At 52.2% G+C, this 13521-nt stretch overlaps 1 protein-coding gene and 1 long non-coding RNA gene across 3 annotated transcripts in view; both read left to right on the top strand.

Moving 5' to 3' along the window:
- ZNRF3 (zinc and ring finger 3) overlaps positions 1 to 9263 on the top strand; it is an 80710-nt gene extending 71447 nt beyond the window's left edge. Inside the window, exons 3-9 of one of the 2 annotated variants that reach the window (XM_081175331.1) lie at positions 649 to 723; positions 903 to 1034; positions 2804 to 2914; positions 4254 to 4421; positions 5054 to 5156; positions 5440 to 7137; positions 7552 to 9263. In XM_081175331.1, the coding sequence (XP_081031457.1) occupies positions 649 to 723; positions 903 to 1034; positions 2804 to 2914; positions 4254 to 4421; positions 5054 to 5156; positions 5440 to 7137; positions 7552 to 7589 (2325 nt within the window). In that variant the 3' untranslated portion in view covers positions 7590 to 9263. Of the gene's footprint in view, positions 1 to 648; positions 724 to 902; positions 1035 to 2803; positions 2915 to 4253; positions 4422 to 5053; positions 5157 to 5439 lie in introns of both variants that reach the window. The other variant, XM_081175330.1, reaches the window with a different exon arrangement.
- LOC308576204 overlaps positions 1 to 12860 on the top strand; it is a 96975-nt gene extending 84115 nt beyond the window's left edge. Inside the window, exon 2 of the long non-coding RNA XR_014003140.1 lies at positions 10656 to 12860. This is a non-coding gene — a long non-coding RNA (uncharacterized lncRNA). The remainder of the gene's footprint in view (positions 1 to 10655) is intronic.
- The last annotated feature ends 661 nt before the right edge of the window (positions 12861 to 13521 follow it).

Raw genomic sequence — 13521 nt, forward strand, 5'->3', positions numbered from 1 at the left:
TCTGGGGTGGGGGCTCTCAAGCCGGGCAAAGGCGTCGGGGGTGTGTGTGTCATCCTTCCGTTCTTACTCAACAGAGGAGCTATCGTCGGGGTGGCATCAGCCTTGGCATAACTGCCCTGGACTGTTCTGGCAGCAGACCCAAAGAGTTGAAGATGGGGGGGGCGGTGTTGTTTTATGGGCAGGGGCGGGGTGGCTCTGAGAATGATGTGCTTTGAGATCTCCTTTTTGCACCCCCCCTCCAAGTAGGTTAGGCTAGTGTGCCCTTTCAGGAGGGGGTGGACAAGGATGAGGTTGTTGGGCACAGTTTGTGTGGTCAAAACTACACAAAAGGCTGGAGAGGAAGGGAAAGACTTCATGCAACACTGCAGAGGGTTGAGTTTTCCTTTGAAGAGCAGCGGCCTTTGTGGCCTTTGTGTCTGATGACGTGGGATTTGAGGGGCAGTTCCTGCCACTGGAGATGATCTGCCCAAGCGCTTTGGGGCATCAAGTGGAGGCTTGTCCAGCTCATGGCTGACCTCGTGTGGCCAGTGCAAGGAGCTGCCTTTTCCTTCTCCTTGAGCTGCTGTTGACAGGCTGGGAAGGCAAGCGGGGCTGAAGTTGATTCTCTTTCTGTCTCTCCCTCCATCTTTCCCTCTCCACTTCCTGTAGGCCAAGCGGGCAGTTCAAAGAGGGGCCACAGCTGTCATCTTTGACGTATCTGAGAACCCAGATGCAATTGACCAGGTATGCAGCATCAAGTGTCTTTGTATTGTGAAAGGGGAGGTGCTCAGCATTTGTTTGCACAGTTGTTGGTCCTCGGCTGGTGGGGGACTGGTGTTTCCTGCTGAGCCTGCAATCTGCTTCTTTGCCAGAAAAAGGTTGATTTGCGGGGAGTAGCTTAACCTTTCGCCATTTTGTTCTAGTTGAACCAGGGCTTGGAAGACCCCCTGAAAAGGCCCATTGTGTATGTGAAAGGAGCAGATGCTGTCAAATTGATGAACATTGTCAACAAGCAGAAGGTTGCCCGTGCCAGGATTCAGCACCGGCCTCCACCGGTAAGGCGACCCGGCAGGCCCCTGTCAGGGGCTTTCTGTGGGCTGCTCCCCTTCTTTATTGCAGCTTGCTAACTGGTGGGCAGAGCCCTGCAAGCCTAGCTGGGATCTTAGTATTTAACCTTAAGTTAACAAAAAATAATAGAAATGTTTAGGAAATTAATCTTCAGATTAAAATATAATTCCCTCCCCCCAGTTGAATAGACTGCAACATGCTCCAGAACACCTCCCCCATCTTTCTTTCTCCCTGCTCCCTTTTCTGGCTGTTTGGCTCTCGCCTCTTGGCTCAGGGGCTGATCAGGGTCCCCAAGGACCCACCACTGGACTGACCTCATGGCATCGGGGGAGGACTGGTCTTCTTAAGTGAGAATTCTGCCTCTTTTCTCACTTCCTCTTTTTTGCAAGTGGAGCTGAAAGTGTGTAGTTTGTCAAGGTCATTTTTAGGGATTTCTTGGCGAAGCTGAGCTGTAAGATTCTGACGCAGGGGCACTCTGCCTCGCTCCAGGGGAAGTCTGAGCATACAGATATCACTTCCGGCTGGCCTGCGCTTCCAGAAACATGTTTGGGTTCAGTAAACATTCTTCAGGGACTTTCACCTCTTAGTACTAGACAGTTAAAAGCAGCCAAACCCTCCCCTGCCTTCAGAAGAGCCTAATGAAATCCAAGCAATTGCTTTCTAGTGGCATGCTATAGAAATGGCTCTTGCAGTTAACAGCTGCATGGGAAAGAAGTCTTGTCACCTCCAAATGAAGAGGGCACAGTTATCAGTGGATGCCCTGAAGCCAGTAGCTAGTGGAAGAAAGAGTCGCCAGCCCAGACAGAGGCTTGTGGAGCTGGACATAGCAATTGCTCGTAGGAGGCCGGGCAGGGGGATTGGGTCTTGGTGGGCAGGTGGGTGATGGTTGCTCAAAAAGGCACTTGAGTGAATGGGCAAAGTCCTTGTATTGGGGGTGGGGTGAGGTCTTTGAAAGTGCCTTTCCATGACAACTAATCTCACAGGAGCAAATCACTTCCCAATGAAAAGTTGAGGCTTTCATATGTGAAAGTCCTCTTCTAAAGCTGGCTTGATTCAGTCATGAAAATGTTTGCTCAGAGATTTTAGTAATGGGGAAGGGTGCTGATTTCAACTCTTGATGCATCACAGAAGAGAAATGGACTGAATTAGCACCAGGCTTTGGGATGTAGAATTCCCTTTCACAGAGTGAGAGCACAGAGAACTATTTTATGCAGAGTCAGACCCTTGGTCTATCTAGTTTAGTATCATTGATGCTGCCGAGCAGTGAGCTTCTCTGCGATTCTTCAAGCCACAGATCTTTCCCAGTGCTACCTGAAGTTGTCAGGAATTGAACCCGGACCTTTTGTGCCCAAGGCACGTTGGAGGCAAGGATTGTGAACCAGGTCTCTGAGGTGGGGTTTCACCTGGCATTCAGCTCACTTCCAGCCAGGGACAAATCTTTGCAAACAGCAAACACACACTTGTCAGAGGAATAGGAAACAGGTTCTTTGCATGCACAAGCCCTGGAGAATTTCTTATGAAAGCTTTCAGCAAACTCTGAAACCTCAGGATTCCTTTTGGAGTCTTTTGGGTGTGGCGTACCTCAAACTTTAACCGTTCCAGTTTAGTTCAACATGTTAGCTGCTGCTGCCAGCTGAAAAATCTCTGCCTGCTTTGAATGTAACCAAAAGGCGTATGTCATTGAGCTGGAAAAAAGCTAACCCTGCTGATCTTTGTCCATCTCTTGCCTCCTCCTCTCCCTGATTTTTCTTCTAAGCAACCTACCGAATACTTCGACATGGGGATTTTCTTGGCCTTTTTCGTGGTGGTCTCTCTCGTGTGCCTTGTTCTTCTGGTCAAGATCAAACTGAAGCAGCGCCGGAGCCAGGTAAGTAAGAGCTGCCTGGGCCTCTAGCCGTGTATTGCTGGGAAGGCGAATCACTTCCTCTGGAGAAGAGAGGCTGCTCTGGAAAGGTGGCGGCAGGCAGCTTCCTGGCAAGAAATGCTTTGGCCTCCGCTGGCCTTGGGGTGTGAGGGGCCTTCTGGGCAGACCTGCCCTACTGCTGCCTCTGGCTTTGTGAAGTGGGCCTAGAGTCTGCCCTGATTCCTGGGTGCCCAGGGCTGGCCAATTTAATGGGCCAGGCAGGAGTCTTGGCTTCCTCCTTGCCATGACCACCAGCAGCCATTTCAACAAAGCCCGAAGCACCAGTCCGGTCCTGATGGAGGCTCCTGCAGTGGGGAAGCAGGCTGCAAGGAGACAAAAAGAACTGGAGAAGGTGAGGGATTTAAAAGGGAAGAGAGGAAAAGGCACCTTCTGGAGGGAGCGGGTAGAAACATGCAGGGTTGGTCAAGATCCCTGGGGTAAATAGTCTCTGGGTGAAAAGAAAAGTGGCTCCTCTTCTGGCTTGGGAACTGAAGGCGGCCTCAAAGGATCACCTCTGCTTTCGTTTGGCTGCTCAATGTAGTTTGGAAATGTCCTAGGTTATGTTTTGGGAGTTGGTTTAATTAGCACAGGCAGGTTTATGGCATTGTTGGCAAATGCATTTGTAGTAATTTCAAAGCCTTCCTGACGTGCTAATGTCGATTGCTCTTGCTCTTGCATTTCCTGGAGGGTCCCATTGGCAGCCATGCCTGAGTTGCTGGCAGGGACAGCTTCATGGCATGTGGATCCTCAGTGAGTGCCAGTCAGTGCTAAATGCACTGACCTAAATGGGGAGGGGGGAGGGAGGGAGGCTTGCCCCAAGTGCAAATGCAACCAGTGGGGGCTCACGGTGCCGGAGGGGTGTTGCCCAGATCCTCCATGCTTCAGGATGGGTTCTCTGCAGGCAACAGGTCCTGCATTTCACTACTTTGAGGTGGGGAACAGCTCCAGCCTCCCCCCCCCCCGATGTTGGCCTCAGATCCCCATTGTCTCTGGTCGTTGGCTATATGAGCTGCTGCTGAGCGGAGCTGGGGCTCAGCAGCGTGAGATTAGTTGCGATGGCCCTTGGGGGGTGCCTTCCATCTGTACCATTCTGTGATTCCGTTAACATCTGGAGGAAGTCCATACTGTGGCCCGGTGGAAAGGAGGAGATAAGTCCATTCCTACCATGCCCAGCCATTGCTTTACCCCTGGGCCTGACCCTGGCGCTGAGAATGTCATGCAGGAGTTGAGTGAACGGGGGCTGCCACTGTGGGGCGCCCCGCTTCTGCATCCCAGGAATGCCCTTGTCTTTCTCCTGTTGCAGAATTCCATGAACAGGCTTGCTGTGCAGGCCCTTGAGAAGATGGAGACACGGAAGTTCAAGTCTAAGCTGAAAGGGCCCAGCGAAGGCAGCTGCGGGGCCCTGGACACGCTGAGCAGCAGCTCCACCTCTGACTGCGCCATTTGCCTCGAGAAGTACCTGGATGGGGAGGTGAGAAAGAGAGCAGGTGGCCTTTCTTTGCCATAGAAAAAGCACACGTTCTACTCATGCGAAAACACCAGGCAGGCCCCACAAATAACCCAGGAATGCATTTAAAATAAAAGGACACGTTCTACTTATGTAAAAACATGCTGATTCCCGGACCGTACGTGAGCCAGATTGAGCAGGCGATTGGGCCGGATCCAGCCCCCGGGCCTTAGTTTGCCTACCCCTGATCTAGGGTGTTAACACTTTCTGCGCTGCTTTTCTTCAGAAGCTTCTAGCAAGGCAGCTGGCCTCCCTGTTGCTGTTGGTGGGTGTCTTGAGTGTGCTGTGACAAGAGAGCCTCTGGCATCTGCTTGCGACACAAGAGTCTTCCTGGCTGCAAGGTGGAGGGGGGGGGCTTGTTCTGCAAGGAAAAGGGGCTTTGGGCCCTATTCATACCAGTTGCTGCCCTTTGAGGGGGCACCTGGCTGAGCATCTCCCTGTCACCTGAGCTTGCCAGGATGTGCGCCTGGTCGTCCTGGTTTGAGAAGCCGCATCCAGCCCAATCTCTGAGCTGCTCTGAATGAGCCAAAAGCCAGCTAGACAAAGGCCCCGTCCATGGCTGCTTCCACCCCTTCAGCTCCCGTTTGCTTCCACAGGAGCTGCGTGTCATTCCCTGCGCTCATCGGTTCCACAGGAAGTGTGTGGACCCGTGGCTTTTGCAGCACCACACCTGCCCGCATTGCCGCCACAACATCATTGGTGAGTTGTAGCACTGCACGTGTCCCAGGGGAAGAGGGAGAGGAAGAGCCATCTCCTGCCCACCAAGGGAGATGGCTCTTCCTCTCATCTCCATGGAAGGCTCAATGGACAAATACTTGGGAGTAGAGCTGGAACGGGAGGGGAAATGCACCTCCCAGCATGGTAGGACATCTTTGTTGAAGATGGAGTTCTTTGGGTGGTCTGTAGGGGCGTCTGATGGGCAGGTGCCCCGTGGCCTTGCTGCAAGAGCCTTCTCTGACTCGTCTTTCATCTTTCTGCACAGAGCAAAAGAAGGGTGCCACCGGCCAGGTGTGCGACGACCTTGCCAATCAGATGCGCAGCCGTCAGCACCAGCAGCGCATGATCCTGCCCGTCCATTACCCGGGCCGAGTGCACAGAGCCAGCCAGGTCACCACTTACCCCACACGAACCAGCATGGACCCCCACGGGAACCCTATTACCGTCCTGACAGTGGACCGGCACGGGGAGGCCCCGGCCTTCCTCCGGAGCTACCAGCCCATCCACTTGGACCATGCTCTGAACGCGCACCAGTGCGGGGTGGAGCACAGGGCCTACCCGGCCATTCACACCTTCCGAAGGCCCAAGTTCAGCAGCCACCACTTCTCCAAGCCAGCCTGCTTCTCCCAGTACGAGACCATGTTCCAGCACTACTATTTCCAAGGCCTTAGCTACCCAGAGCAGAACGGACAGCTGCCCCTGGGCGTCGCTGCCAAGGGCCCCTCGCGTGCCTTCCAGCCTGTGGGCGGTGGGGGCGGCAGCGGCAGGCTCTTCGCCCCTGTGGTCCACGTTGCGCCTTCCTCCCGCCTGGAGAGCGGCAGCACCTCCAGTTTCAGCTGCTACCACGGCCACCGCTCCGTCTGCAGCGGCTACCTGGCCGACGGCCCTGGGAGCGATAGCAGCAGCAGCAGCGGCAGCAGCAGCTCGGGCCCCTGCCATTGCTCCTCCAGCGACTCTGTGGTGGACTGCACCGAGGTCAGCAACCAGGGAGTCTATGGGAGCTGCTCCACCTTCCGCAGCTCCCTGAGCAGTGACTATGACCCGTACATCTACCGCAGCAAAAGTCCCTGTCGGGGGGGCGAGGTGGGCGGGGCAAGCAGAGGGACCGTAGTTCTTCTGGAGGGGCCCCCTGCTCCAAACGTGGTGGACGGCGACTGCCTGCCTGTGCTGGCCACTTCTGCAGGGGACCAGCTCTCCAACTGCAGCCTGGAGATGAACTACAGCAGCAACTCCTCGCTGGAGCACCGGGAGCCTCCAGGCACCATCCCCGAGGGGGGAGGGCTAGAGGGCCTGGCGGGGGGAGCCAGCCGGACCTGCAGAGGACTCCGGGAGCCAGCTTGCGCCTGCTGCTTTGAGGCCCCTCCTGCACCCCGGGAGTCGCTGGGCAGGGCAGCTGAGTGCAGCATGCTGCTTCTTGGGCCGCCTCTTTGGGCAGGGTGTGGCTCTGGGCGAGAGCCGCAGGCAGGAAGAAGCCAAGATCTGTACAGTATTAGGACAGAGGGGGGGACATGCGAAGCTGTGCCCTGTTGCTTCTATGAAGAGAAGCAGGTGGCCAGCAACAGCTGCCTGACTCAGCCTGGCTGCTATGCCGCCGAGGACTATGCTGTCAACGTGCAGTACACGCCGTGCCCAGAGGACTCCTCTGCCTTGCCAGGCTGCTACGTGGGGGGATGTGACCTGGGTCAGCGCATCTCCATCATTCCCGAGGACCGGGACTGTGAGCTGCCCCTGCCTCACACGGATTGCCACGGAGGCAGCAGCCGCTCTTGGGAGGAGCCACGTGGAACAGCAGCCGCAAACCAACTCTGCCTGGGTCCAGGGGAGGCCCACAGAGAGCTGTTGCAGGATCAGCCGGGGGACTTACTGCAAGGAGAAGCCCTGGGGCTCTTTCCCAGCCCCCTCCTGAGCTGTCCTGAGGCAGCTGTGGTGGCGGCAGCAGCAGCAGGAGGCACCCAGATGGTGGGTAAGTCAGCAGCTCCAGCAGGTGTGCAGGAAAGGTGCTGTAGGTGGGACACCAGCTCTTTAATCTGCATAGATGCTTCATGAGGGATGGCGAACTCTGAAATGTGTTCCTGCTGGACGTCGGGCAGAGCAGCCTGCCAGGCTCTTACCTGGCCCTGCTGGGAGTGTGCTGGCTGTGGGGCGGTGGGGTGGGGTGGCGTGTCACTTTGACACCTGCCTTTGTGCATGCAGGAGCACACAACCCATGGCAAGGTCCCAAGCAGAAAGAAGGAACGGACGCTGCTGCACAGGGTGTGGGGCTTCCAGGGAAGCAGATTTGACTAAACTGTGGGTTGCTACATTTCAGCGGCTTGTAGTTGCTGTGGAAGCCCTCCCCTCTGGCTGCCTACTCGAGGCACTTCCTTTGTCTTTTCAGGCTGTGATCCTCCAGGCCCAGGCCAGGTTGGTGACTAATGAGAGCAGGAGCCTGTCTTTGTGCCTCGCGATCTCTGCTGGACTTCAAAATTGTCTTTAGCTTTTGCTCACCCATTGAAGTGGTCAACTGGAGAAGGCACCTTCCACAGTGTGCACTGCAGCCTCTATGCCACAAAGTGTTTGTAACAAGCCACCGTGCCACTTCTGCCACCTCCTGCAGCTGGGCAGGAGCCCAGAGAGGGCCATCCAGCCCCGCTGCCTGCAGAGATCATCTGGGCCTGCCTTAGAAAGCAAACGGCACCTTGAAGCAAAAGAAGTCCAAAGGAGTGGCAGCAATGAGGATGGCTGCGAGGGGGCAGGGAAAGCAGGCTGGCTGCGGAGTGCCCCTTCCTCCTCACAGCCAGTCCAGCACCAGTCAAGGAGTTGGGGGCAGCAGTCAGGAGCGTTCTGGAGCATAGCATCTTCCAGGATAGCTTCTCCTGCCCCCAGAAGATGAGGGGTCGGGGGACCAATGAATGTTTCCAAGGAGCACACCTGCCGCAGTAATCTCAGAGGTCTTCTGAAACAGGAAAGGGCTTTTGGGGATGATGCGGGAGCCTGGTGCTGCTCTTCCGAGGGGTGTGTTGGTTAAGGCTGGACCTAAGCCCTGCCTTGTGTCCGCTGCTGCAGAGATGGTTGCTGCCACTGCTCTGAGGCCTGTGCCTTGTGCCTGCCTGCGCTCATGCCCCGGCAGGCAGAGATTCCTCCCTCTTTTTCTGTTGATGCATGTTGTCACTTGCTTCCAATTGTTAATCGTTTCCTGTGGAAACAATGGCTTCTGTCTCCCATAGGCATGATTCCAAAGGGCACCTGGTCTGCGTGGGCAGGACCTCAGGGAATGCCACTGTTTGGGGTCTGTGGATGCGGGCTGCTTCTATCTTCTCTGTGATGTCTGTGATGGACATTTTGCTAAACTGTGTCCAAAATGTGGATTGTGGGAGGAGGGTGTTTAATGTTTTCTTAATGGAATGTGCCTAGAACTCTCTCCCTGCCCCAGCCTCAGTTTAATTTACTAAAACCAATGGCACTGTGTGATTCAGAAAGGTACCTAACATCTCCATTTGTGCCCAGCTCATGAAAATAAAAGGAAAGCTTGAATAGTATAAATTTCAAAGAGCTCTTAACCTGTTCTAGGTTAAACGAACAGACCCTAGTGTTTTACCCATCAATAATTATTAACAGCATTGTACACGTTCACCAAGTGAAGTTCCCTGGTGAGCTGCAGTCCCTCTCAGCCGCGTGTTTGTGTGTGCAAGGGGAGCACAGGGAAGGAAAATGGGTTCTGTTTTGATTTCTGCATGAGATCAAAGCCAAGGTGAGGGCCTCCTCGCCTCATGCTCTTATGATCTCTGTGCTGTGACGTAGGCAGGATCTGCAACCACACAGCAGCATTCCAGAAGGTTCTGGAGCGTAGAAGAGCTTGCAGCCCTGTTCCAGAGTGGGGGGACCCCTGTGCCAGCTGACTTCCTCAAGTCAGGGGGCTCCACTTTCTCCTCAGTTTCTTTTCAAGCAAGACTTTCCCCCTCCCTCCCTCTCTCTCTTTACAAATATTTATCCTCAAAATATATTTCATTTCACTTTATTTCCTGTCACTGAATATGTGTGTGTCATCCAAAGCGAGAAAGGAGAGAAGGAACTGAATTTGGAAACTTTCCTTTTTGAGTACCTCAGTTTCTATCTTGATAGCAAGAACTGTCATATCCCCAAAACTGCACAATGATCGGTTCCAACCTCTGTTTTTGCATTCCTCAGTCGGCCCAGCAATCTGGTTTTTTTGGATGCTCAGACACTTCCATTCACAACTTGTGCTTTGGGCAGCCTAGAGCCAGTGTGTCATCATTTCCAGTGATGACTGAGACTTCCATATCCACAATGACTCCACAGTTCACCCTCCTCAGCTTGGTGCTGAAACACGTGTGCAGTGCAGCCAGCCTCACACTCTGATCAATCCTCAGTAACGAGCATCCTCAGCACAATCTTGTTACCTGGGGCACTCTGGTTTCCTCTTTGTACTTGAGGCATGCGGTTTAAATGCAGGCACCTTCGCACCTTCTTGTCTCTCTGAATGGATGATAATGGAGTCCTGGCATTTCATCCAAGTCTTCATACCAGGCAGAGATACAGATTTATTCCCACTACAGGTTGCTTGTGGTCTTGGTATACTAACCCCCTGGGTGCCTGGACACACAGCACATGCATAGATGCTTTAACACAAAGGACATTGTCTGGATCTTGTACCTTTATAGATGGCATCTCAATGCATACCAGGAACCATACAGATGCATCTTGCATAAGGGCAGTTTCTAGCAAACATTACTGGTTTGTGGGAATGATCTAGCCTGGGCCTTGGAACCCAGCACACCTGTGTAGATAATCTTGTGGACTTCTGCAAACAGCAGAAGATCTGGTCCCTGCTCTAGAACTTAAATGAATTCTGCAGTCTTGGTACCTGGGTCATTTCTGAATGATTAATATCTGTGAGATGGGAGAAGAGGGGTGAATTCATTTCACTATGTTAAAGTTTGTGGGTCGTTAATTCTTTGACCCACTGAGCCTGCTGCAACGGCCCTGCAATAAATTTGATTTATTGCCACTACGACAAACTCCATTGGCACCCACACACTTCCACTCGTGCGCTGCCACTCTCCTCAGTTGCCGGATAATAGCAGAGTTCATTCGCAGTGTAAAATGGCTTGTCTGTGTCGACATGGTGTCTTCGATAACTGAGCTCGACACCAGTGCTTCTATTCTAACACTATTTAGAAGCATAACAAACAGAAAAGAAAAACCTGCAGAATCTAGCTGCATGCTTGCAGCTTCTGCCTCTAACAAAAACGAAACTACCTTGCTCACATTCTCAGACAGACTGCTCTCCAGAGAGAGCTCAGCCCCACAGAGCACAGATCAAAGGAAAATGCCTGGGTCATGTGGGCAATGCACCCAGTTGATAAGAACGCTCCTGGAGTGTTAACTCTTAACTGTCCAGAACCATAACACACTACCCAGCCGGCAGTTTAGTACCAGAAGTTTTAACAGTCTGCATGCTAATGATGTGCTGGGTGTCAGCATCTGATGCCAAACTCTAGCCTCCATTTTTCACACTTCCCTTTGTTTGCTAGCAATGCTCAGGCACTGCCTCTGATCCTTAGCAGTCATTGGGTAGATCCATTTTGAGTGCCTTCTACTACCCTTAAACAGGTTCAGTGGCTGTTACCCACTTTTCTGTCTTGCACTGATTTCTGCCACTAGCACTTTCTTAGAATCTTGTCCATGAGGTCTGATAATCTGGCATCTGTCTTCTAGCAGTGTTTCAGCTCCCAAGCTATGAAGGATACACAGAATTAAGGCTCAAAGCACCAGACAACGAACAGATCTTTTCTGCTCAGTGTCCAACCTGAGCATGTTTAAGCCCTTCCAGGCTTGTTTGGACCACCTTGATGGTCAGTACACTTATTTGCATTTCAGAGACAAACTTGAAAACACTCCTGGGGTATTCAGGCCAATTTCAGATCCTCCAGGGCCTGGGAGTTGATTACTTTTTGCTCTTCATCTAGTCCAACCTCCTGCAATGCGAGAATGTTTTGCCTAATGTGGGCCTCTAACATGACCATGAGATTAAGTCTCTCATGTTCTGCCGGTAATTGAGATTTGCTTTTCTGTGGGGGAAGTCTACATTGGCAACTTTAGGTAACTGAAAGCTAACCCTCGTCGGACAAAAGGCATGCTACAAAGTCCAGTGAGCTTGCCTGCCCCACTTGAGCAATGATTAGTTGGTCTGATGTCTTGCCTTGGTGTTTATCGGGAGTGGCCTTTTCCTTTCTGGAACATTCTATGTTGATCCTCATTTTAGATCAATCTTCAGGACTCACTCCAGAATCCGACCTTCTCTTTATAGCCTTCACTTGGGTACTGGTTGATGGCAATAACTAGTGTCTGTGGAGCCTCTCCCTAAGGGCCTCATCGCCTGACTTGCGTGACAGGGGCATCATCTCCTCTCAGGATGCCTGCCTACAGATATGATGTGCCCTTCACAGGACACACCCTCTCTGAACTCACCCCTGAGACTAGGCCACAGAACCAGCCAAGTTTCATTCCGGGAGGAACCAGAACTCTTTGGAGTGGCCATCTATGCACCTCTGTACCCACTTTCCTTCCCTGTTGAATGAAGGCCAGGCTCTTATATCGGGGCTGCGGCTTGCTCCAAGGAATGGCAGGAGAGGCCGGAGGTGTGCAGTGGCCATGGAGCTTCCCTGCTTGAGAGCAGGGGCTGCAAGCTCTTCTAAACCCTTCCCAAATGCTTTCTGCACAGGTGAAGATCCCACCTGAGTGTGACAATGCGGGGAACCACTCAGAAAGTGGCAACAGGTAAGCACCCTGGTTATGGGGGGCTTGTGGCCTCCTGCTGATGTTGTTGGGTCTCCTGCTTCTTCCATCATCCCCAGCCAGGACAGCCAGAGGTCAGGGACGAGGAGAGGGTGTAATCCCAACAGCAGGTTTCCCAGCCCTGAGCTCAGTCTCAGGATCAGAAGGCAGGAACAGGCTCCTCTGTGGAGTTTGCGTGCCTTGGACACTTTGCAGTTGGACCTGAAGAGCTGGGTTAGAAAGTCTCTCTCCTCGCTTGCTCCTCACCCCCAGTAACAAGGGTGCTTCCAGTTTCTGGCTGCTGTGTGTCTTCATTTCCTCGTCCTAGAGCTTCATGACAAAGGTTTTGTAATGGTCAGTACAATAGATGTTTTTAATCCAAAATGCCTTCCTATTTAATTAATTGTTGCCAATTTGATGGGCTCATGAGGCACTATTTTTTTAAAAAAAACTTTTTTAAGAAAATGAAACTTCTGTAGCACTTAAAACAGTTTTGTATAAAATGTACTGTAAAGATTTGTAATATGGTTAAAGGGCTCTTTCTCCATTACTATTTTTAATGTTTCTAAGGCTATGAAACAACTTGTGTACATTCTGTATATGTATAGCAGCACATTTCATTTATGGAAAGATGTTCTCAGAATATTTATTTACTAATATATTTATCTTAAGCCATGTCCTATGTTGAGTGTGTGATGTTATTGTCTAAATAATAATAATAATAATAATTGAAAATCACTAACAGGAAGCCTGTAAATACACAGTAATTGCACACAAAGATTTTGCAATGTTTGCCGACCAAAAAGTGATTTTACAACAAATTGTAGCTCTACAGTTTTGTAACAAAAGTGTACAAATGTCTGTTTAACCCCCCCTCCCTTCAATACAGTTTTATTGTCTAACTTGAAATACATCTGAAATACAGTTTTTGTCATGTTCTGATCCGAGACTGGGATCCCACAGAAAAAGAGGCACGTCTGGTCAAAGGTTGCTGGGCTGAAGGGAGCACTGAGGGAGCAGCTTGCTGCAGCAAAGGTTGGGAGCAGAAAGGCAGGCAGACAGACACCTTGGATGCCTCTGGCACCAGGCTCCCCTGCTCTGAGAGCCTTCAACCTTGAAGGGCAGCCAACCTCTGGCCTGAAGGCAGGCACACTGCAGCCTCCCTTCTGAAAAAGCCCTGGCAATGCCAGACTGGTCATGGGTGGCGGGAGGGGCTCTGGTCCTTATAGACCCTGGTAGTCTGGGAGGCTCCTGTCCAACAGCTCAGGTGGGGGGGGGTCACCCTACATCCAGCAGCAGCTCTGAGCCCTGAACCAGCTTCTCCTCTGACGTCACTGCAGCTCCATGTCTGATTGCTGCTAGAAGCAGGACTCATGACATTAACTTGAAAGAGGTCTCCATCCTCTCTTCTTTTACACTCAGTGGATGAATGCACCAGAAAGGGAGCTAGTCGTGTTACGAATTTCTCGAATCTTCCAGATGCTGAATTGCACCGGGGGGGGGGGGGCAAAACCTCAGCCATGTGGCCATTTTGGAGTCTATTCTTGGCCGTGAGTCTCCCTCCGAAAGT

Source organism: Podarcis bocagei (assembly GCF_964188305.1).
Source record: "Podarcis bocagei genome assembly, chromosome: 16".
In the NCBI taxonomy this organism is placed as follows: domain Eukaryota; kingdom Metazoa; phylum Chordata; class Lepidosauria; order Squamata; family Lacertidae; genus Podarcis; species Podarcis bocagei.